The 24,050-nt window shown below is 38.2% G+C and overlaps 1 protein-coding gene across 1 annotated transcript; it reads right to left on the bottom strand.

The window, feature by feature from the left end:
* Positions 1-10,212: 10,212 nt before the first annotated feature.
* Positions 10,213-18,129, bottom strand: Spcs3 (signal peptidase complex subunit 3). Its single transcript, XM_042700960.1, has 5 exons — positions 17,818-18,129; positions 16,272-16,345; positions 14,106-14,182; positions 10,971-11,086; positions 10,213-10,362 (listed from the first exon to the last, which is right to left on the bottom strand). Exons 1-5 carry the CDS (start codon positions 17,958-17,960, stop codon positions 10,230-10,232), a joined length of 543 nt encoding a protein of 180 aa, XP_042556894.1. The 5' UTR covers positions 17,961-18,129; the 3' UTR covers positions 10,213-10,229.
* Between the last annotated feature and the right edge of the window lie 5,921 nt (positions 18,130-24,050).

The raw sequence follows: 24,050 nt of genomic DNA on the forward strand, positions 1-24,050 counted from the left end.
CCAGTCCCAACCAGGTAATGTGGTTTACCTGTCTCATTGAAAAGGAAATAAGATGGCCAATAAACACATGAAGAAATGCTCAACTTCTCTGGCCATAAAAGAAATGCAAAGCAAAACAACATTGAGATACCACCTCACTCCAGTTAGAATGGCTACAATCAAGAACTCTAACAACAACAGATGCTGGAGGGATGTGGACAGAAGGGAACCCTACTGCATTGTTGGTGGGAGTGTAAACTTGTTCAACCACTTTGGAAAGTAGTATGGAAGTTCCTCAAAAGACTCCACATAGAGCTCCCCTATGACCCAGCAATCCCATTTCTGGGCATTAACCCCAATGATCACAAAGCCACACTAAACCCACTAGAACAACTATGCTTATCACAGCATTATTCACCATTGCTAATTAATGGATCAAGAAAATGTGGTATGTAATTATAACATATATACATAAAATGGAATTCTATGCTTTCATCAGAAAGAATGACACCATGCCATTGTTAGGAAATGGAAAGACTTGGAAAAAATCATATTAAGTGAAGTAAGACAGGCCCAAAGAAATATAGGTCCTATGGTTTCCCTTATAATGCAATAATATACATATAGAATAACCTTATCAGATGAGCAGAAAAACTCAAAAGCTATCTATATATGACCCTATAAGATGATCCTAAATGAAATGAACCCCAAGATAGGGACACAAGAGGTTTTTCTTTGTTGTTGTTGTTTTTAATGGACTATGTGATTTTCTTTTGTTTCTTTTATATGTTCTTCCCCTACGGTATATATCCCCTGTTGTCATTATATTTGATTTTGGTACCCTGTATCTTGCATATCAAATTTGGGGAGGAAAAGGGGAATAACAAAATGCTGAAACAAGGACACAGATAACCCATTGCAAGACTCACAAGACACAATGTTGTAAATGAACTTTACAACTTTGGGCAGAGGTGGGGTGGGGAAGGTGGGGGAGGGAAGGGACAGTGGGAGAAAAACAAAGGAGCAGGTAATAATGCTGGCAAGAACTGTACTCATTACCTTCCTCATGTAACTGTAACCCCTGTGTACAGCATCTTTACAATAACATAAAATTAAAAAAAAAGAATTTGGATCATATCCTCTAAGATGTATTCCTATATCTAGCTAGCTAGCTGTATTTATCTATCTATCTTTATTTACAACAGGAAATAGGCAAGAGTATGAATCTATGCTTTCACGTCTACAACAGACAGCTTTTCAGTTTTTCCTCAATGTTTTATGAATTTACCAGTTTAGGGGTCACACAGTCATCAACAGGATTCCACCACAATCAGCTACTCCTTAAGACTGAACCCAGTTCACAGGTCATCCAGCCAAGTAAAGTTTTTCACTGTTGGCCTAATCATCTAGAAACTTCACCTCCACTACTACACACATTAGGAGAACTCTGCTAGGTGATTCAGTGCCATTTCTCTCCATTGAACCCTCTTGTAGACATGTACTCTTTATTAAAATGCAGTCCCTTTTTCGTTCTTGGCTTTCTCATAGAGACAACTGGAGAAATCATAAAAGTAGGCTGAGAGCTTTGCACTTGACCACATGGAAGCAAAACAGAAACATTGCCAACAACGCACACTGTCTTTTGAGTAGCCGTCTGCGTGTCCACCATCTGTCTCAGGGCATAAGGAGTGCCTGGCCCAGGAGATGCTGAGGATCACACACAGAGGTACAGCAACCTTGAGGTGAATGAAGTCTGGGGGTTACACCGAGGTCATGTTCTTGGTTTTGAATTGAACAGTTGTTATGTAAGATATCACCATGAAGGAGAACTAGGGAAAGAGTAGTACAGAGTCACACTAGTTCTGCAACTGCTAATTGATCTGTAAGGTTTTTTTTTTTAAAGGCTCAGCAAAAGACTTTAAAAATATATATTGAGTCTCCTTTCCAGCTGCCACTCTTTTCAAAATTGAGATGTTTGTGTCAATAACTATATTTCTAAGTATCAGTAATGTGTTAAGTCTTATGGGAATACTTCACTATTGGAAAGCCTGTTAACAACTGCTAAGAAGATAAATCGACTAAGTGAGAGAAATAATAATAAAGTGGTCTGTGTTAAATAGACATATTTCTTTAGAACTTGGCAAAGAAATGAGAAGGTGCAAAGTACTTTATTTTATTGATTGCATAGAACTACTCAGAGAGCCTCACTCCTGCCAGGAAAGCACTTTGTCACTTGAGTCAGCTCATATATATACGTGTGTGTGTGTGTGTGTGTGTGTGTGTGTGTGTGTGTGTGTGTGTGTGTGTGTGTGTGTGTAAGATCTCAGGTGTTTTTTTCCCCTGAGCCAACATCAGACCATGATTCTCTACCTCCAAGCTCTTGCATAGCTGGGATTATAGAAATGCATCAGCCTCACTAACATCTGACTTATTTGAGATAGAGTGTTACTATTTTTCTTGGATTGGTAAGAACAACACACATAAACACACACACACAACTATAAAAAGCTGTTGGTCAGCAAAATATCTTTAAGTTTAAAGGTCTAAATCATTTGAGACAGAACTACATCATGCTCCTAATCTCTGGGGCCTTTTCCTCATGATTAGGTTTAATTATGACATATTGCCTTGATCACTGTAACTGACCCATACTGACATCATTGTTAAGAGTGGAGGGTCTATCTTTTTCTCAAAAATACTAGTAGTAATACTGAATATTTTCTGAGCCTTGTGTTCCCAGTAAAAGGAAAAGATTTTTTTAAAAAATAGGAAAGAAAGAAATCTTACCTTTTGAATAACAAGCAGCAGCTAACTTCAAGGGAGCCTATCTGTCAATGACCTCTGTACCTTTCCTCATGGCTCAGTTCAGATTTGCTCTCTGCCCTTCTCTATGACCTTCCTCTCCCAACTCTGTAAAACCCCAAGCCTTTTATTAAATTTCACTATTTTGCAGAATGTATCCTTACTGTTGGAGCCAAATAAAATCTTCTTCATTGTCCAGTGCATTTTGTCATCACACTTAACTTCTGGCCAAATTTATTTGTTGTTTTGCTCTGGCATTTCTTATGCTAGATGGTTAAAACGAGGATAAAATTTTCCATAGTTTTTGGGATTATTACTTTATTAACCTACCGATTGAGGTAGAAATATATGTTCTCTCATCTTTAGCAAAACAACAAGAAAACCCAAAAAACCATGCCACTCAGTGAACATGCTTCTTACATTAAAAGATGAGATAGCATGGTTCATCTAATGTAAAACTTGTGCTGTTTCCATGTGGAATTTATATCCCCAATTTAGGCTTTGCCAGATAACATGCTTGAGCCACAATTAAATAAGTAGACATGATGCTTGTCACATTCAGTTTCTGTCTAGTCTACTGGGGTTCTGTTTTGTTTTGGTATCAAGAGTTTTGTAACCTAGAATTAATATGTGGTGTATATCCTAATACAACCATTAGCCCTTCTTGAGGTAAGAAATACATGCTTGTTGTATCAAGGATGACCAATTCCTCTTTGCCAAATGTATTTATTCCGGCATAATATATTTCCAGGGCCTGGGCACTGTCCCTGAGCAGTTTTGTTTAAAGCTAACACTCTACTACTTTGAATCACAGCTCCACTCCAATTTTTTGAGTAGTTAATTGGAGGTAAGAGTCTCATGGGGACTTTTCTGCCCAGGCCAGCTTCGAACTACAATCCTCAGATCTCAGCCTCCCAAGTAGCCAGGATTACAGGCATGAGGTAATGGCGCCTGGCTAAAATGCCAATCTTACAGCAGAAAAAAAAATAAAACCTGGGTAATATAGGCTGTTCCTCAAATCCTCAAGTTCTGCATTTAAAGATCTGAGCAACTGTATTTCAAAAATTTTAGAAAACTTATTGTTGCTTTACAATGGGAGGAATAGTCTCAGACTAGATTTGTATTCCTACTAATCTTCTCTAAAGAAGTCCACATATAGCATTTGTATTGTACTAGTCACCACAGATCACCTATAGATGACTTACAATATAGGGAGACTAGCTATGAATGAGCAGCTTATATGCAAATATACCATTTCATGTAAGGAACTTGCACATCATTGCATTTTGGTATCTGCAGGAGCTCCTAGGGAACCAATCTTCCAAGGACACACATGGTCAACTCTACCTAAAACTTACTAATGACCCTGTTGTTTTCTTATTAATTCACCTCCAATAAGAGAAACAAACCAACCTTAGGTATCCTTATTATGAAACCTAGTCCATAAACATCCAAACATCCATCCATCTAGACTAGGTCTATTTATCTAGTCATTATATAAACATATAGTTAGATGACAGAATCCCAAGTGGCAATAAGAACTTTAAATATTGATGCCACAAGGAAACAAATTTGCACTGAAAGAAGCAAGCACACAAATCCTGCAACAGGAATCTTGAGGACAACAAGCAAGTAAACTGTGTGAGACGATGGCCCACTTTTTGTCAAGTAATTTTTTTGTTTGTTTCTGTCAAAGCAGTGGTGATCCCAGCAATTTGGATCAATTCATGTTTAAAATAACCTGCCCATGAGTGTCATTCCTACTGTCCCCTACAAGCCCACAGCATGGGCAGCTCTGGAGTAAAGTTGGGCAAACACTGAGCAGGAGTCAGCATAGCTGAATTACATTGTGATATACACAGAAAGGGTGGAAGGACTTTGCTTTTTCTTACGTTCTGATGGAGTATGGGGCAAGAACCATTAGTTTTGCCTGGAAACTTTCTTGCCTAATTACTACTTTAAGCTGGGAAATCTATATTTACTTTCAGAAAATCCTTAAAACCTACACACTACAAACAAAATATAAGGTTTTTTTAAATATAAGAAATGTTAATGAAAAAAATCAGTTAATGATGGGATTCTGCAAAAGACTGTTCAGTTGAATCTATTAACCTAAGCAGAGATGGCGTGATTTGCAATCCAAGTCACTCCTGTGAAGAGATTGTCCAACTAAAGCCATCTTCCCTTTCACCTATGCATCTCCTAAGGCTTGAAGTCAAGGCATGAGTGCTGTCCCTGAGGTTTATCCCCCCACCCCCACCCCCCTAAGGCCACCACTTGAGCCACCCATCTCCACTTCTGGCTTTTTAGCAGTTAAATGGATATAGGTCTCATGGGCTTTCCTGCCCCTGAAGGCTTGGAACTGTGACCCTCAGACCTCAGCCTCCAGAGTAGCTTACAGGTGTGAGCCACCTGCGCTTGGCTTGCAATGCATTCTTAACCTTGGAATATGTTGACAGTGATATCCTGTGATCCCCCCGCCCCCCAAAAAATTACCAGGTTTGGCCTCTCCATTTTTCTTTCAGCCTGCCAGCCAGCTCTTAGCGGCTTTAGGTAAGATAAACTGAAGCATGGGTGGGAACTGGACAGTCCCTAGGTGTTATCTGGGCATGAATAGACAGGCACATACGTGACTGCTAGCTCTTCTCAGCTCAGTGCACTGCCCGTGGCATCTTCCTGTAGCAGTAATTTTGTACAGCTGTTAAAGATGTCCTAAACATGCGAGTGGCCCCAGGTAGAACTGTGGTCCTTATTGCTGTCATTGCTGCCCTACGGTGACAGGAGATGTTAAGAACGTGAGGCCTTCAGTCATACCGTGGAAAGCTGCCTGAATAACCAACCATGGCTTTCTTGTGTAAGCAGAAATAATTTGGTTTCCCAAAGTTACTGAAATATTTTCTTCCCTAATATGACACATCATGTTATTTTAAAAAATAGGATTCAAACACCAAGCGGAAAGCAGCTATTCCATGGATGTCTGTTTCCTTATAAAATGCCATTTAGAGACTCTAATAACATACATGATTCTTGGTAGGAATAGTCTTGGATTCAGCAGTAGGGAAGCCCCGGCTTCTCAAGGGTGCGATGCTCACCAATGTGCAGACTTCTTGGGGCCCAGTTGTAAGATGCTGTGCCAATCCCTCAACACACCTGATCCTTTTCGACCTCCCTCCTGCTCTCTGTACCAATTCCTTTACTACAAAGGTCGCAGGCACCCCTCAAGTCAGGCAATAGAGCAGTAGCAGGGGCATAGCAGTGGCAGCCTTATCAGTCCCTTCATTTGCCAAGCTCCAGGTGCCTTTCCAACAACCCTCATGGCTAAGTGGGCAGGGTGCAAGCTACACACATGAAAATGTTTTCACGTCCCTTCAAGCACATGGTTTCTTTGCATATATACTAAGGCACTTTTTTTTTTCCTGGAAACACCATTAGCCAGGTCTAAAACACAAATTCTTGTTAATATTTCACCAGGGAAAAGATAAAATGTCAAAAGAGTACAATGAGGGAACCATAGAATACCTGAAGAGAACATTCTGGCAGAGTACCCCGGATTAAGACAGAACAAAACAGGACATAACTGACCTCTTATAATCCATAAGCATATTTAGAAACTTACCCTCCAAGCTCATTTTCTACTTTCAAGAAAGTTTTGTTTTGGTTGTCCAAGTTCACTGGCCAGTGTTCCTTCTGAGGACCATCCCACCCCCCTCCCCGCTTAATGTTTTTTCAAATAACTCCAACTCCTTAATAAGGGAATAATAAGCCAAACTGGAGCTGACTACCACCAGACGCTCAGTAAACAAACGAGGCTTTCTAGCCAGCTGCACACTTCACCTCACTTCTCAGAGCTCCATTTAAGCAAGCATCCTGAGATTGTTTTAAAGTCAGGTTGGTGAGTGACTATTTGTCACTCTTTTCACCAGCAAACATCACTCGGCTTTTATGAAAAATGTGGGACAACAGGCCATAGCACCTGATCAGAGCACCATTTACCTACACCAGTGAGTTACAAATTCTGTGGTTGGGTCACACTAGCAGCATGCTGACTTCTTCATCACCAGTGTTTATTGGGTGCCTATCATGTGACAAGGCACTATACTAGGTGCTGGGGAACAGACAACAATCCGACACCCTGTCCTCAAAGGGCTTACAGTCTAGTATTTGCGCATTCAGCCCTCAGAAACAGGTATTTGGGGTATAATTGTCTTTCTACCCCCATCCCTTATTTCCCACCAAAAAGCAAAACCCAAGTACAGTTAGTTCAGTAACTTAACAAAAAAGCCTAAATCTGAGAATCCTTTAAAATGCATACTTTTACTTGTAAACAAATTCATTTGTGTTAGAAAAATGCCGAGTATTTATTGCAATTAGGAAAATCCTCAAACACATGTAGTTTTTTCATGAATGTTTTCTGCAAATCTGTATTTTTGAAGTAAACCATTTCTCAAATTGCATCAAAAGCATGCAACAACTTTTTGAAAGATCTCTTGAAACCACTGGCAGTCCTGAATAAGGCTGTCAGTAGCAAAGAAAGCTTGAAATGTTTATAATCAAAGTTCAGGATATATGGGGTTCCCCCATAGACTTATTACACATGAGCACCTCCACACTACATGCCCCAAATTCAAAGTTTTAAATTCACAAGGCTCATTCTTAGCACTAATTAGCTGGCCAGACCCATAAAAAAAAAGTGAAACAATTACCAGCAAGGAAATTCAAAATAAACTTGTTTTTTTTTTTAACTATACTCTTAGAAATTTCTAAGCTGTTTCAGATGCTGGTGGCTCATGCCTATAATCCTATTTTTTGAAAAGGTTGAAATCTGGAGGAAAGTCCTAAACACTCCAACCCCCAAAACTGACCAGCAAAACGGATACAGTCGCAGCTCATATGGTAGTGTCAATTGAACAAGCAAGTGGAAGGTCCAGAATTCAAACACCAATACCACACACACACACTTGAAGGAAATCTGAAGTCTAAAATTTTTCCTTTTAGCATAAGAAACAAAGTGTAATTAACTGTGAAAATAAAAAGTTGTTTTCTGGGTCCAACGGTAGAATATGTAAAGAATGGGAGTGCTACATTAAATTCCCAATAGCCATTTTCTTTTTTTCTCAATCATTTCTGGGCTCGGATGTCTGCTCATAGTAAGTTGTAAATCCCAAATCCTGTCTTTATGGATCTGATGAGTTATTTAAAACACTGAGAACAACACTTTTTATAATGAAGACTCACAATGGTAAACTCACAAAGCTATACTACCCAAAAATGAGCTCCTGGATGCAAGTTCCTTATTTTCATGTTGGAGCAGAGTAGTTTAAGTAAAACCACAAAAAATCCTTCAAGTGAAACCACACTGATACAGATAGGTCTTCCTACTACCTCTCTGCCCCACCAAACTCCAATACAGCAGGCTTTGTAAATAATTACTGGATTTAACGTCAGTAGTAAATTGTACTGAAGATCAACTTATTAATCCAGACCGTAGGTCTGCTCTAACAGTATAAGCTTGTCGTGCACACCTTCCTGAATCAACATATCCATGTTTTTCTAAACCTTAACACCTGCAGATTTTAAGTTCATATATCTAGTACCTATTGAGTCAATGAAGTTAAATTTTCTAGGTGAAAAAGTTCAGAGCAGGATGAATTGTGTGTTGTTTTTCAATGGTCTTTCTGTTGTCACATTACTAAGGTGCTTCTCTGTTCAATTACCTGGCTGAACAGATAAAACAAATGCTACAGATTTGTGTGGTGTAAAAAAGACCACCATTTAAGTTAACTAGTAAAACTGCAATGTTAGATACAGAAATCCAGACCCGGACAAGTTTAATGAAAAAACTGGGAGCCAAACTCAGCTTACTATTCATAATAACTGTATTTCTCACCTTTTTACTGGCTTAAAAAGCTTCACATGCATGATTTTGTAAAATGTAGTCACAGGGAACCACTGTTAAGGTAAATGTAATTAAACAATGATATATTTTATGTGAGGTAACTAGAAATGTTAAGCTATTCTTAGAAAATATTAGCCCTTTTTGGTTGCTGCTAATAGTGATAGCTACAGTGTTTGGTCCTGCTTTTAAGGGTAATTTGCAGTTACTTTTAAGGATGTTTATTTGATCACTACAGAGAACCATGTCAAACAAGATCACATATTCCATCATGTACTTCATCCCTACACTATCTTTACATATATTTAGATTTCTGCATACGGTCAGCATCAAATAAACTTACGCAGAGAATGAATTATTATCACTATGTAAGTTGCTGGCTGCTTGAAAAAGTCACTTCCATACAATACAGGGAAACTTCTAAGAGTGATAAGGAATGTAGCCAAAAAAATGTAATGAAACTGTAAATGAAATCTGATGAATCATATGCAAACTCAGGTATAAGTAAAAAGAATAGCTTAAGAGAACTGGATTGGAGTTCAAGTTTTAACTTCTTTCCTTGCTAACTATTTAACTTTGGATACTTTAATTAACACCTGGGTTTCCATTTCTTCATCAGCAAACAGTTAACATTTATGCCACTTACCTCATTAGACTACTGAGGATAACATACGGTAAGATACAGGAGAGTGCTTCATAAATGAAAGGCACACCACAAACACTACTACTATTCCAATAATTACTAAACTGTGGACCTACAAAAAAAATTGCAAATGATTACCTTGGCATGCTCACTTGAACAAATTTAACTCAGAAGGGAAACCATGCACACATTCTCAACTTTTGATAATGCTAGAAAACTATACAAAAATATACAAAGGAACATATTTAGAGAAAACACTGAAAGACACATTTGGTTGACTTGAAACTTTAAAAATGAGTTTGAATGATTTACATCATAGAAAGAGGTATTTAGTCTTTTAAGTGGAAAAAGCTGCTAATCATTCAAGAAAAACAAGCATTATGGGCATTCCTAAGACAAATAAACTATCACATATGAATTTTGTAAACCAGGCTTTTAACAATTAGCCATACTAATAATGTTTCCAGTAATTAACATACCCTAAAGAGATAAGAGAATGTCTATATCTAAATCACATCTAATGTGAGCCTGCATGAATGCAAACATATAATTCAATTCTTATAACCTAGAGGCACCTGAAAAATGTCAACAACTCTTTATGGTTACTCCATAAAGAAAAATAAACAAGGAATATTTGAAATAGATATATTTTTACAAATTCTTATACATAGTTGCCCTACTCCTGCAATATTCCACCTGGTGGCCTTGTTTTGTGTGGTTTATGAAACTTGTTTCTGTAGCCCATTAACCTTTTCCTTCTTGTATGCCTTTTTGATGGTTCTTTTTTACAATCCCCCTCAAAACAAGTTTTAAAAAAAGTAACAACCAAAAACAAATGAAGATGCAAAGGAAAAGACAAATGAGATATAATTCATTAAGTATAAAAATATGTTGCTTCAAATTCAGAATAATTTAATAACTCTTCGTTATTTCATAGGTATCTGGAAATGGGACAGATACATGTCCTGATCCTGTCACAAGAGGTAGAATTCCAGCATTTGGTACAACGTTCCAAGATAGGGTCAAAGTGACATTCCTGTTTCCCCTATTAAACAAAAAAAGAAAGAAAGAAATCAGAAAAATCTGTCATTTATATAAATGCTTTAAATCAAGTACTAAGGTATTAATCACTTTATTTACATTTATTTACACTTTATTTACTCTTAAGAGGGTGTCTAATCTGAAATCAGAATTACCTTTTCCTACCATATTAGAATACACTAGCACACTAGAAACTTCCGCATCAACTCCTATACCTATTGTGCTTGCTGCTTTCTCACTGAAGTTTCTCTGACCCGTTTAGAAAGCAGACCACAATGTAACTATCCTAGTCTTACTGTATACAAGCAAGCCCTTAAATAGAGATGGTGCACTTTGTTAATCTGATCATTACATTTCACATACTGTAAGAGAACTGGTTACATATCTTAGATCCCAATGCATTTCTTCTCATACCCAATGTTCTTTTTGCTTTGATCTATCTCTTTCCGCCCACCTTCTTTTTTTGTCATGCTGGGGAATAAACCTGAATTTTTGCACATTCTATTCAAGCTCTGTACTACTGAGCTACATTCCTGGGTCTCTTTAATACTCTAAACCTTCATCTCCCTTCTACATCTTATTGACTGTAAAAATGTTAAAAGAGCTGCTCACTTGAGACCATTTCCATCATCAAAGAAAAAATATTTTGTTTTCATATCTTTCAACAGCAGCTTCGGATTATCGCCTCTCAAAACAATCTTGTCCCAAAGGACAACTTGGTTCAGAGCCTATATTAAAACATTAAAGAATTAGTTAATTCAGAAGTAGCATCTTATCACTTCCAAATAACACTCTTAGTAAGAAAATAGTTGACACCTCAATAGATGCAACTTCGATGGATTTGCTAAAATCCTGAAACATACAAAATGACAATTACAGATACATATAAGAAAGATGGGGCATCTTTTAAATTTTAAATCACTCACTAAGGAAATCACTAAGAAATGAAGGTTTAACACCTCTTTCCCTTTATATTAAAAAATGCATTATCATGTCATTGCAAATTTTTAGAGGTAGACAATTATTTAAAGCCACTATATTTCAAAATATCACAAACAAGTTGCAAATAAAAAATTGGGGACTTAAAATGAAAACCCATTTGTGAATGATACTAAATCTCAAGAAATTTTCTCTTAAGCAATCATATACTGACTTGTAAGGCTGATTGCTCGGGGTGATAAGAAAATTTACTAAGAAGAAACATGAAGAGTTATACCTAACAGTTTATTTTTACTTTAAAGTCTCTAACTTTAAACACAAACATAAAGACTGAAGAACTCAAATTCGAATACACAGTAACATTATATGACTTTTTTAATCTATCATTTACCAAAGCAACAATCTGTCAAATTCCAAATTAGTATTGTTTTACAAGTTATTCTGAGGTAAAACAGTACTACAAACAAAACTTAGGTATTCTTTCATACGGGTAACATTTATTTCAATAATTTGTTGAAAAATGTTTGTTAATTTCATCTTCAAGAATAGCTTTTTTTATATAATTCTGTGCTAAATCTGAAGGACAGAGGTCTAAACTTATTTATCCCAGCATTCCCAGTGCCTAAGAAAATACATGGCATATAGCTGGGCACTGGGGGCTCACACCTGTAATCCTAGCTACTCAGGAGGCTGAGATGTGAAGATTTTGGTTTGATGCCAGACCAAGTAAGAATAGTTCTTGAAACTCCCATCTCTAACTAATTTTAACTGTGGAAAATCAGAAGTAGAGCTCAAGGTGGCAGAGCAGAAAAGCTAAGGGACAGTACCCAGGGCCTGAGTTCAAGCTTCACAACCAAAAAACAACAATTAAAAAGACCAAAAACAACAACAACAAAAAAAACAAAAAACCAACAACAACAACAAAAAACCCTGGTATAGAATCTATGTTCAAAATAAACATGTAATAAATCAAAGTGATAGAAATTCCAGTTAATTGATAAATAATGTGCTATCCCTTAATAATGAGATTACCAAAAAAATAAAAACAAAAAGGAAACCCACCTTTTTAATTACAGATTAACTCCAACTGATGAAAAATACAGAATTACTCAACTAAAAGGATCATATAAACAACACTTTAACTTCATACATTTCACTCTCATATTTTCAGTTTGTTACATGTCTTCAGTATCAAAAGTAAAATATAAATTAAAACAATTTAACAATATTCTATTAAAATATTCTAAGATGTACCCTTATCTGCAACAAATGTTCTGTAAGACTATACTTTCAATCATAAACTAATCATTTGAATGTTTTAATCCAACAATTCAATGGCTTTTCACTATTAAACTTAAAAACAATGATTTGGTACTGGGAAGGTGGCTCAGTGGTAGAGTTCTTGTCTTGCATGCATGAGGCCTTAGGTTCAATTCCCCAGCACTAAATAAGCTGAAAAAGCCAGAAATGGCACTGTGTCTCAAGTGGTAGAGTGCTAGCCTTGAGCTGAAGAGCTGAGGGACAGCGCCCAGGCCCAGAGTTCAGGCCTCATGACAGACAAGAAAAAAATAAAAAAACGAAACAAAAAAAACCCCCAATGATTTATAAAGACTAGTTCACATACTCAAGACTGATGAGTCTAATATAGTTTTAAAACAAAGGAGAATAGTTCTCAAAAAATGTTAGATAAGACTTAAAAGACTACAAAAACTTAAACATTACTGATTTTTTTAAACAGAAAAACATAAATATCGGTACTAAGATGGATTCAAAATATTTTAATAATCTTAAGAGGTTTTGATTATGCATCTTGATAATAAGAGTTTGTTACAGATGTCAAATTTTGTTGATTCAATTATGCTGCCAAAGAGCTAATTTTAACTGTGGAAAAGAATATTTTACATCAAACAACACATCGCTAAGCAACAGTGTCACTCCCTCATTCACACACAACTCAGTGTTCAACAACATCATTTCTCATCTTACCACTGGATGTAGAGCCCAACTTTTCGATCATGAGTTACTTTGAGCACAAACTTGTAAAAATATGCATCTTTATTATGCATATGACACATGTAGTATTATTTGTTAATATCATAAGTTTTCTTAACCAATACTATTCTTTTTCTTTACACTTCTTAATCTTTTTGTGTTTCAGTCCTATAATCAGACTTAACATCAAAACAAAAGAGCAAAGTTCCTGCCATTTTACTATCTATCATTTATGAGTACTTAAAACAGTATCTTAATTCTGGGTTTTCTTTACAGGAAATCTTTAATAGCTATTTTTCCCCATTTTATAACACTATGGAAAAGTGCACAATATAATTCACTTATGTAATGCTGTATTTATACAAAATGCTCAGTATATTTGACCAATTAAATGTCAGATAACACGTTCAACATTTGACCTACAGAATTCTTTCCCTTCTACCAGAATATCTGCATGTTATTAGAAGATCAGTTTCTGACAGAGACTAACTTAAGTACTAACGCCAGTACACAGAGAAAGTATTAGCAAAGCTTAAATTCTCTTTTACTTTAAATTGAGAAATTATCAATAGACACTCTTGAATTGTTTTCTTTATATATCACCTGTAACTTTCCATGAACATCTTTCTGCACACAATGCTAGAGATAAGACATATTTACCAATGAAATCTACCAAAAGAAAAAGCTTTATTAATAGACTTATCTCCATATATACTTGCTATTTTTTACTAAGCTATGCCAGGCAGTGAAAAAAACTATATTCTTTCATAAAGAGTAAAGATGTGTAATTATGACAATATACTTACATATACTTACATTATTTTTTGTTGAATATTCTGCTGATAAATAAAGAAATAACTGCTTAACATTCCAATCAAATATATTCTCTAGATGTGAACAAATTAAGGAATATACAAATTACAGGGCAGCACATTTTTTTTGACAGTGTGGGGTTTGAACTCTGGGCCTGGGTGCTGTTCCTGAGCTCTTCAGCTCAAGGCTAGCACTCTACCACTTGAGCCAAGGCACCACTTTGAGTTAGATAAGAGTCTCATGGACTTTTCCTGCCTGGGCTGGCTTTGAACCATGATCCTCAGATCTCAGCCTCCTGAGCAGCTTAAACAGATCTTAGTGGTATTTACAATAATCATCCATATCAGTACTAATACAAAAAACAAATTGGTCCAGAACCATACGGAGACACTGTTAAAAAGATTTAAAATAAGCATCTTTATAAGATATACTTGATAAATACAGCCCATTCCAAAACCAAACAAAAAATGGTCTGCATTCTCCTCAGTAAATGCAAGCATCACTAATCCAAAATTTATTTTTCTATAATAACTCACTTAGTCCAAAAGAATGAAGGACTTATTATTTCAAATCACTGATTCACTGAAGATCTAAGGTTAAACTCTTATCACTACCACTTAAAGCTAACAATAAAGTAAACATTTCACTAGTCTCAAGTAAATAAAAAAAAATAATAAATTGTGTAAGCTGCTTTTGGTTATATGCCAATCCAGATCAAAACATCTCACTATATAAATTGCTTTGGGAAAAGACAACTGAACATTATTTGGCTACATTCAGTTTGGACTAGGTAGAGGCTCACTCACACAATTAGCCACGAGACTGGTGCCATTATTAACAACTGATCCAACTGGATATTTGGATTTAAATAGACACGTATTTAAATTGTGGACATTTAGTATGTATGTTTACATAGAGAAGCAAGAGACTCATAAATTCACTTATAATTATGTGTACTTATTAAAAATCACTTGTTTAGAACTAAGAAATCTAAGTGCGTACTTTACAAGAACAGATAAAATTTCAAATATTAACAACTATGTCATTAAGAAATTCTGAATTAACTATAGGTGAAGAAATTAGTAATGTACAAATAAGATAGTTGGGATATCAGGAAATTTCAATGGAATTCTCGAAACATACACAATTTTCATCAGACTAGATCTCAAGTACTTTTCATTTAAGTAGATTTTTTTCAACAACCTGCACCAAGTTCAACCTACATTTTTGAGGACATCTTTATTTCTTAAAAGACTGCATTAGAATTCACACCCCATTTACTTCTAAGTCCCAATAATTCATTTCTGAAAAATTAAAAGGAATCCCAGGGTAACAGACAAACAAAAGATAAGCTATCCAGCCCTCTGATCTGCTTTAACTATCAGATGGTTGCTTCCCCAAGTGCAGAATGTTCACTCTCCAAAATCATTTTTATTCGTAGGGTCTTAGTAAGGCAAGTGAAGGCTGTGGTGATAAACACCTGATATCCTATCACTCAGGAAGCATAAATAGGAAGGTAGAAGTTTAAGACCTGTTTAGGCAGCAAAAGTAAAGGAGATCCTCTTTCAAAAAAAGAAGCTTGGGGAGATGGTGAAGTCCTGTAATCTCTGCTAAGCAGTAGAAGGATCTTGGTCAGAGGCCTACCCAGGCAAAAGCAGAAGACCTTATCTGAAAAATAAAGCAAAAAGGCTTGAGGCAAACCTCATTACCAAAAAGGGGGAAGAGGGGGAAAAAAGCAGAAAATCCTAATATAGTTTAACAATAAGGATTCTAATAACAGTCAACCTTTATGTAATTCCCTTTTTAAATATATTTCTCTCTGCCATCTTATGAGGTGGGTTCTTTGGGACTATACATGAACTATTCTTAATCAGGATGAGCTTGGGTAATATTTTTCCTTATGTAGTCCAGGTCATCTAATTTCATATTCTCTTCCCCAAATTCCAAACTTTCTTGTGAGAATTTTGATCAATGTAAAGCTCCCAGGAAGAATTTAAAATCGGTTCAAATAATTTATAAATCATAGTTTGCTGAAAATGTAAATGAGGAAGTACCAATGTTTAAATGACTAGACAGTAGAGTCATATCTACAGTCTTCCAAATTGTTGAATAATATAATGTAATCTATTACAAAACTATCCATAAAACAAAAAGTTTCTTGAAGGATATCAGCAGCGATATCAAACGTAATGAATCCCAGATCACTTCTTTCTCTAGGTCCAGTGAAGTCTTCTACATTTTTTCTAGAAGTAAAGAACAGAATTTTTACTACTTCATATATAACAAGAACATTCACATAACAATGTAAAATTGTGCACAAGTAAAACAGCAATTCTACGAAGGCACAAATTACAGCCAGAGAAACCTGCACTGTGGAAATAAGATTAGCATTCTAATTCAATATAAAAGGTCTTTGCTATTATTTTCATATACATTGAGACTCTTAAGGAAACCCAGGGAGATGTAAAAAAAAACTGCTAAAAATAAAAAAGCTAAATACTTGATGTAAAGCAGACACAAGGGGTAGAATAAAAATACGTATGACTACAGGTGGTGTGGAGAAAGTAAAACAAGAACAGCTGCTACTTGAGAGTGCTTACTGTAGGTCAGATCTACTATGTATTTTTCACATTTATCTCAATTCTCATCAGAGCCTACCAGTTAATTATTACTTTCACCTTAAACAAAAGGAAATTAAGGTGCAGGAAAGTGAGAAACTTGCTCGAGACAAGTTTGCTCAGTGTTTAAAACAGCTCAATCTCTTCGAAGTCCTCCCTCAAGAAGCTGATGGGGGGGGGGAGGTAGTACAGACTGGCACTACCCCAGGCCTAACTGAATCAGGAAAACAGTTACCAACCAAATCATGTCAAGTGAGGGCCAAAGGGACATCAGGCAGGTCGCTGAAACCAACACTGTCACCCTGCAGTCGTGTGTGTGTGTGTGTGTGCGTGTGTGTGCAATCTGTGTGTGTGTGCGTGTGTGTGCAATCTGTGTGTGCGTGCAATCTGTGTGTGTGTGCGTGTTTATTCCACCCGAGGTCTCAAGGAAGGATGGGTGCGATCGTCCCCGACCTGGCTTCCCGGCAGGGTCTCCAGCCTAACTTCCCAGTCGGCCGCGAGTGGCCCAAGGCTGGGAGCCCGGGGAATGTCAAGCAGGGCAAACTCCGGTTACAAATGACACAAAAGCGAAGTTGCTCGGGGGGAGGCGGAGGGGGCTCCCGCCCCGCCGCGAGGCCTCCTGCCCGCGCCCCGCATCCCACCCCTCGGCGGCCGACCGTCTCCCCCAGCCCTCCCCCCGCCATCACGGCCCGCGGGCCTGGCGCGGACCCCTCGGGGTCCCGGGGCGCGCGGGCGGGAGGCGCCGGGCGGGAGGCGGCGGCGCCGCGGGTTTGCTGCGGTGTTGCTCCCTCATTGGCCGGGGACGGCGGAGGGAGAAGGGAGGGACAGGAAGCCGGCGGAGCCTCCGACCCGCGGGCCGCTCGAGATGCACCTCTGAGAGTGAGCCCGGGAATGGACGACGGCGCCGGGGGCCGGGGTGCAGGCGGGGGGCCGGGGTGCAGGCGGGGGGGCCGGGGTGCAGGCGGGGGGCCGGGGCCGGGGTGCAGGCGGGAACCGCGCCCGGGGCGCCGGGCCGGGGTGGGGGGGCGGAGGGCGGCCCCGGGGTGGGGGTGCGGACGCCGTCCCCGCCCGCCCGCCCGCCCGACGGCCGCACTCACAGCATGATCCGGGAGACGTGCAGCCGCACCGGGACGCTCCGGTCTTTGAAGGCGGTGGTGATGAAGCAGCCGAAGGTGAGCGCCGCCATCACGCTCAGCGAGAAGGCGAACAGCGAGTTCGCCCGCGACAGCACCGTGTTCATCGCGACCGTCTCTCACGAGCTGCCCACCCCCCGCCGCCGCCGCCGTCGCCGTCTTTCACACAGGAACCCGGGTTCTCCCCGTTCCCGCGGCGGACCCGGCTTCCTGAGATCCGCGCCGTCTGCGGTGCGCACGTTCCGGGGACCGCGCGCGCCGCCGCTACCGCCGCGGCCCCGCCTCCTTTCCGGTTCTCAGACGCGCGCGCGCACCCACGTACGCGCGCGCGTTCCCAGCTAGGACACACCCACGGCGCCGAAGGAGCGCCTTAGCCGTGAGCCCGCCCTTCCGTCCCCATCCTGACGTCGCCGCCAATCGGCGACAGGCGAGGGGGAGGGGGCGTGGCTTCTCGATGGACCCGCCCCCTCGGCTGCTCGCTCCCGCTCCCTCCGGTGGTGGAGTTCGGGAATGGGGTGGGTTGTTGTCCCCCTTCCTTTTTGGGTTCTTCGCGCAGATGGTTTGGGACTTGTGCTTCATCGATGCTCCTGGACCATTTCATTTTTGAGTTAAAAATTGCAGCGAGGCCAAGTAGTTTGGAGTCCTCCCCGAGGGTGCCTGTGTGATGTTAAAGACAGTACTTTAAAACAAAATGCCCAGTCCTCCCTAGGCTTAACCAAAGCTGCAAATTAGGACCTAAACTCTGGGGCATATGGGGAGGAGAGGGAAGTGAGGACGCCCCGGCCCCGGCCCCTGTGAAGTGGTCACCTGGACCAGCCTTCCGCGCCCTCACGTCCCACCAGCATCCCTCCGATTCCCCTTAAGGCTTTGCCTTCTGCAGACAGCTAAAGCTGTTCAAGGTTGGATGCATTGTGAATATTTGCACTTTACATGGGGATTTACAGGGCATTTTCAAGGAATTTCAAAGGCGATCATCATCCTCACGGAGGAAAGGCTTTCCAGCTCAAAATGTATAAGAAGTTAACAAGCAACCAGAAAATAGTGGGATCAATGTAGCACATGGCCAATCCGTTTATCACATTCCCATTAAGGTTCAGACTGCCACTTTCCGACTTTGATTATACCTTCTACCAACACCTTTGTTTCTTCCACAGCTAGGGATTTTGGTAGTTCTAGGGTTTTTTTTTTAAAAAAAAAGTGACTAGTAATCTGTTGAAATTAGTTTTTAATTTACATCCACAAAACAACATAAGTGAAACAACCATTCCTGTCATAAAATATAAAAGGTGTAACTGGAACTTAAGCTGGCTCACGCTGTTGTTGAGCCTTTGCTTCTTTGTATCTTTCATTACAATTCAGTTAATTTTCATACAGCCATAGAGGTAGGATCATTATTGTCTAGCATGTTCCAGGAACGGTAACAGGCCTTGAGAATACAGCGCTGAGGCCAACTCAAATGGAACACAACCAAGAAATGAAATCTGGATAAATTATAGACAAAGGCAAGGTCCTTAGTTGAGCTTAACACTTTAACTTTTGTCTTTCGGGAAACCACACTGTTTTAAAAAGCATTTGTCTATGTAATGCTAGAGCTGCATATAATGGGTCTAAATCCTTTTCTACTCTCATGAAGTTTTTAAATAAAGCCAGTGAAAGCAGGCATAAACAGAGAAGGAAATTAAGAGACTGGGACTTCAAAGGAGAAAGAAACCATGTCTCTGGTAATTTAAGATGTAGCTGCTTAAGGCGAAATAATCAGTGCTCAGATATTAATAGACATCACCGTCACTTATTTTGCTAAGAGAATGGATGCATATTCTAAAATATACTGAGCTACAAGTACAGGTATATCTAAGATACTCAGAAGTCAGATACGTATAAACTACATATAGAAGATTAGGCCGAAGTGGATCTAGAAAAGTGAATTACGAGCCTACTATAGAAAATAGGGTCATGAAGTTGGGACTTTATTTCGGGGGAATTACACATCAAACCAGAGTAGCATACCTGCACAGACAGCCATTTATACAGCAAATGAGAAACACAATGACAGAGGCACAGGAAAAAGGAAGACTGAGGTTAGAGACATCTGTATTACTTAGCAACTGCTTCAATAAAAGTGCACTCTGTAAAACACAAAAGGGAAGTTGATTTCAAAAGCACAAATGAGATTAAGATTATCTTTTGGCCTCACAGTTTGACCTTGGTTAACGAAAATGCTAGAGATTCACAAAACGGACAGGATAGGGGTCAGACAGGGAATTTCCTTTTCCTCTTGTAAGTTTCTAATTGTTTCTTTGGCTTTTACAGATATTTAATCATATTAGATATCATCCACATTAGATATCATTTTGCCTTTTTCTTTCCTGTTGTTCTATTTCTATTTGATTGTCAGTGGCTAATGTTACCATCATCTTGCTCCATAAAAGATGCAGATAGCTGTCTTGTTTCGGATTTGAGCAGGGAATGTCACGTAATTTCTTCAGAATTTAAGATGGTGATTTTGAGATGGAAGTGCATATTACACGTATATAATATGATATCCATTGCATGTTTATAGTCAAGAAATATCATTCATATTTCATTAAGAGAGCTTAAAAGAACAACAAATGCTGAGCTATTTTCAATTCATTTTCTACAATTTAGAGCCATCAGCATTTTAGAGGTAATCATATAATGTTTTCTCCCCTGCTAACACAATGTGTTATATGAATAGATTTTATATATTGAGCCACTATTTATGGAATAATTCTACTCAATCAGTATGAAATGATTTTTAATATACTCATTGACTTTCATCCCTCATTTGTAATCATCATATTCATTGTAACACTGATGTGTTTTCAATTTTGTTATAATATGTCTCAAATTAGAAAATGAATTTATAAGTATTTTTTTTTATCTGTCTATACACTAAAGTGTCCTACATAGCATTTGCATTTATCTGATCTTTAAAAAAATTTTTAAATGCCAATGAGATGCTATTTTGCCATTTTGATAATTACTAATTATGTATATTATGCTTTCTACCTATTTCATATATTGCTTTAATTAGAATTTTTAATTGTTTTAAATTTTTCTGAGAACCTTTACTAACTGAACTATTTTTCTGGTTTCTAACTTGTTAATTTTTATATTTAATATTATCTATTTTTCTATTAAATATTTTTGTTTAATAGCTTTAGGAATTGACTAATTAATGTATTTCTTTTCATTCAAATTATGAAAAAAATATTTCTAAAGCCAGAATTTTTGAAGGACAAATTCTACTTTGATGGTTTAATTATTTTTTTCCTTGCTGTGGGAGTCAGTCATGAGTGGTATTATATTCTAGGAGTGGGTTGGGAAGAAAAGACTCTGTGGGCTGGCAGGAGACCTGTTAATGGATGCCAAGAAAATGATCCTACAAGTGCACTGAGTTTTTTTCCATGAGGTCATGAAGGATCCAGTGTCCAGGAATCATTCAGGAACTGCTGTGATTCAAGCTTATGAGGTCTGAGTTACACATGACCCCTGTGGATATTTTTTCTGCGTCTGTCTTGTACATTTGTATCTGACATTTGTATATTTAGCAGGTAGTAAATCCCATGATCATGGTTCTACCAGAGGTTTCACATAGTTTTTTGACATGGTGTTCCCTAGGAGAAAGCAGCCTATTTCTTTCTTATTTTCTCAGCAAAAATATAAAAGAAATGGTCAGTCAATCAAAAATGCATTTCTTTATTTTCATTGAGACTTTGGATATGAATGTGGATGTGTAAGAGCCCTGTAAGACTCTTGTACTCCCCTGTGCATTGAAGGCATAGAGTAAATCTAGAACCCCTCTGCCATTTTGAAAATATATTTTTTGAGGCAAAAACACACACACATATATACACATGCATACATCCATAAACACGTATATATGTACATACATGCACACACATATGCATATATGACAATGCCTTGCTATGTGCCCCAGGCCATTCTCACACCATTAGTTTTCCTGCCTCGGCCTCCCATATGCTAGGATTACAAGCATGTTTCTCTATGCACAGCTATTTCATAGATATGTAACAGACTTTACATTACTTAAGGGCTTGGGGAGAAGTTGCTAGAATAAAACATGTAGATTCTGGAGATCCGCTCCTATATAATTTGACCATTCATATTAGATTCTGGAGATATGGTATTATAATTGACTATTTTCATTAATCTATACCGAAGTATTGTCTGGTAAATCTTTGAAGTAGTAATTTGCACTAATTAGGGTTGATTTTATGATTATGAGGATAACTTCATGTTGAGGAACCTCGAAACAATTTTTAGCATCAGAGAAGAGAATGGAAAATATTTAAGATGTGGATGCAAACTATGAGATACCAATAGGTACTCAGGTCAAAACATCAGTATAGTAAGTTGAATAATATGAGTGGTTTTGGAAGTGTAGAGCCATCAGAGGAAGACTTCCAGTCCTGTAGAAGATGGGGATGATAGAGGTGGTGAAAGGAATCGGCCAGGAAAATGACACTGTGGCAAAACATGAATACTCGACCAGGGTGCCTCAAGAAGCAAAGGTATCGTAGCTGGGTTCCCAGAACTTCATTAGAAATCTTTGATTATCTGTGTTTTGATTGACTATCAATATCCTCCAGGGTATGAGAGTATTGATGCTGTTGATAGGTTCTTCACAATAATTAGGATTGACTATGTAGATGTAGAATTGAACTCATAAGTTAGAGGGAAAGCATCCGTGACTAGATGAAATGACTAAATTAAGTCTCAAACCTTTTTATTTTGTATTTTGTGCCAGTTCTGGGGCTTGGACTGAGGGCCTGGACACTGTACCTGAGAGTTTTTGCCCCAAGCTAGCTCTCTACCACTTGAGCCACAACTCCTCTTCTGGCTTTTAGCTGATTAGTTGGAGATAAGTGTTTCACGAACTATCCTGCCCAGGTTGGCTTCAAACCATGATGCTTAGATCTTAGCTTCCTGTATATCTAGGATTACAGGCTTGAGCCACTGGGGCTCAGCCCAAAAACATTTTAATAGGAAAGTATTTGCAAATTCATTGGATAATCTTGCAAAAAATGAGTACTTTTAACTCAAAATTATTCGGCACACTTTATAAAGTTTTAAAAATCTGCTTTAATTTGTATACAATACTTAGGTTTTCTTTAAGAATGAATAAGAGCTATCTAATTTCAAGTGAAAATTCAAAATTTTCAGTTTCAAATGATTTCAGAGAGTAGAACAACTGCAACTGCTCAGAACAAATAGCCTGTAGCAGGAATCTTCCGTTACTGATTAAACGATTTTGCTTTTTATCGTAACACTTGCAGCAGTGCAAGCACATTATAAATGATGCATACTTAGTAACCCCATTCCTAGAAGAAATAATTTGATTTAAACAAATATTTTAATGTGAGTATATGTACATGCCAATGTCATGCTCATTTTTAAATCACTTGACATAGCGATCAATCACATCTAAATAGAGAGAACGTTCAGTTAATAATAATTAAGAAATGCTATATGAAAAGCAGTGTGGGAGACAAGAAGCAAGCCTTCCAAGTACATTTTTGAACACAATGTAAAAGACATGTGACATTACTTATCAACATAACACATTAATTGTTTACATTATTTTCTATTACCTGAAGGAAAACAAAAACAGCAGAAAAGTTTAAGGCAATGGAGACATGAAAAAAGAACATGTACCCAAAAACATACTTTTACAAAGAAAATTCATTAAGCGTAACTGGAATTGTCATTTAGAGAGAGTAAGTCTTCAGTGTTTAGGAAGACGTTGCTTCAGCATTGTAATTTGGCAGAAGAGACTGTTGGAACCATTGATGCAAACCCTACTCCCAAGATGCCTGAGTGGAAGCAACAGCCCAGCCAGGAAGCTGCAGCTGTGCGTAACATCTGTACTCTCATCTCTATTGTAGTTACTTTTCAGAGCTACAATAGTTCCCCTATCTTCAAATCTGAGGTCACCCCAATGCTATAAAAACACATGTAATGTAATTGAAATTATAAATGATGTATGACAGAAACCTAAAGAATAATTAATAAAGGACAAAATGAAGGAAAAAGGTTCTTCCTCACTACCCCGTGTGGCTGTAGCTCTCTCTTGACGGAGAGGTGATCTCTTTGAATAGGTGAAGCATGTTAGTCAACAGCACTTTTAGGATAACAGCTATGTGCTCACAAGC

Source organism: Dipodomys spectabilis, unplaced genomic scaffold (genome assembly GCF_019054845.1).
Source record: "Dipodomys spectabilis isolate Male_0828 unplaced genomic scaffold, ASM1905484v1 ptg000009l, whole genome shotgun sequence".
NCBI lineage: Eukaryota > Metazoa > Chordata > Mammalia > Rodentia > Heteromyidae > Dipodomys > Dipodomys spectabilis.

What these genes read in the sequence shown, in the direction of transcription:
- Spcs3 (XM_042700960.1), bottom strand. Translation starts at nt 17,960, where the DNA reads ATGAACACGGTGCTGTCGCGGGCGAACTCGCTGTTCGCCTTCTCGCTG. An exon ending in AATATTCAACAAAAAATAAT is followed by an intron (nt 11,087 to 14,105) that starts GTAAGTATATGT and finishes GTTTTAATATAG; the next exon opens with GCTCTGAACCAAGTTGTCCT. An exon ending in GATGATGGAAATGGTCTCAA is followed by an intron (nt 10,363 to 10,970) that starts GTGAGCAGCTCT and finishes TTTGTTTAATAG; the next exon opens with GGGAAACAGGAATGTCACTT.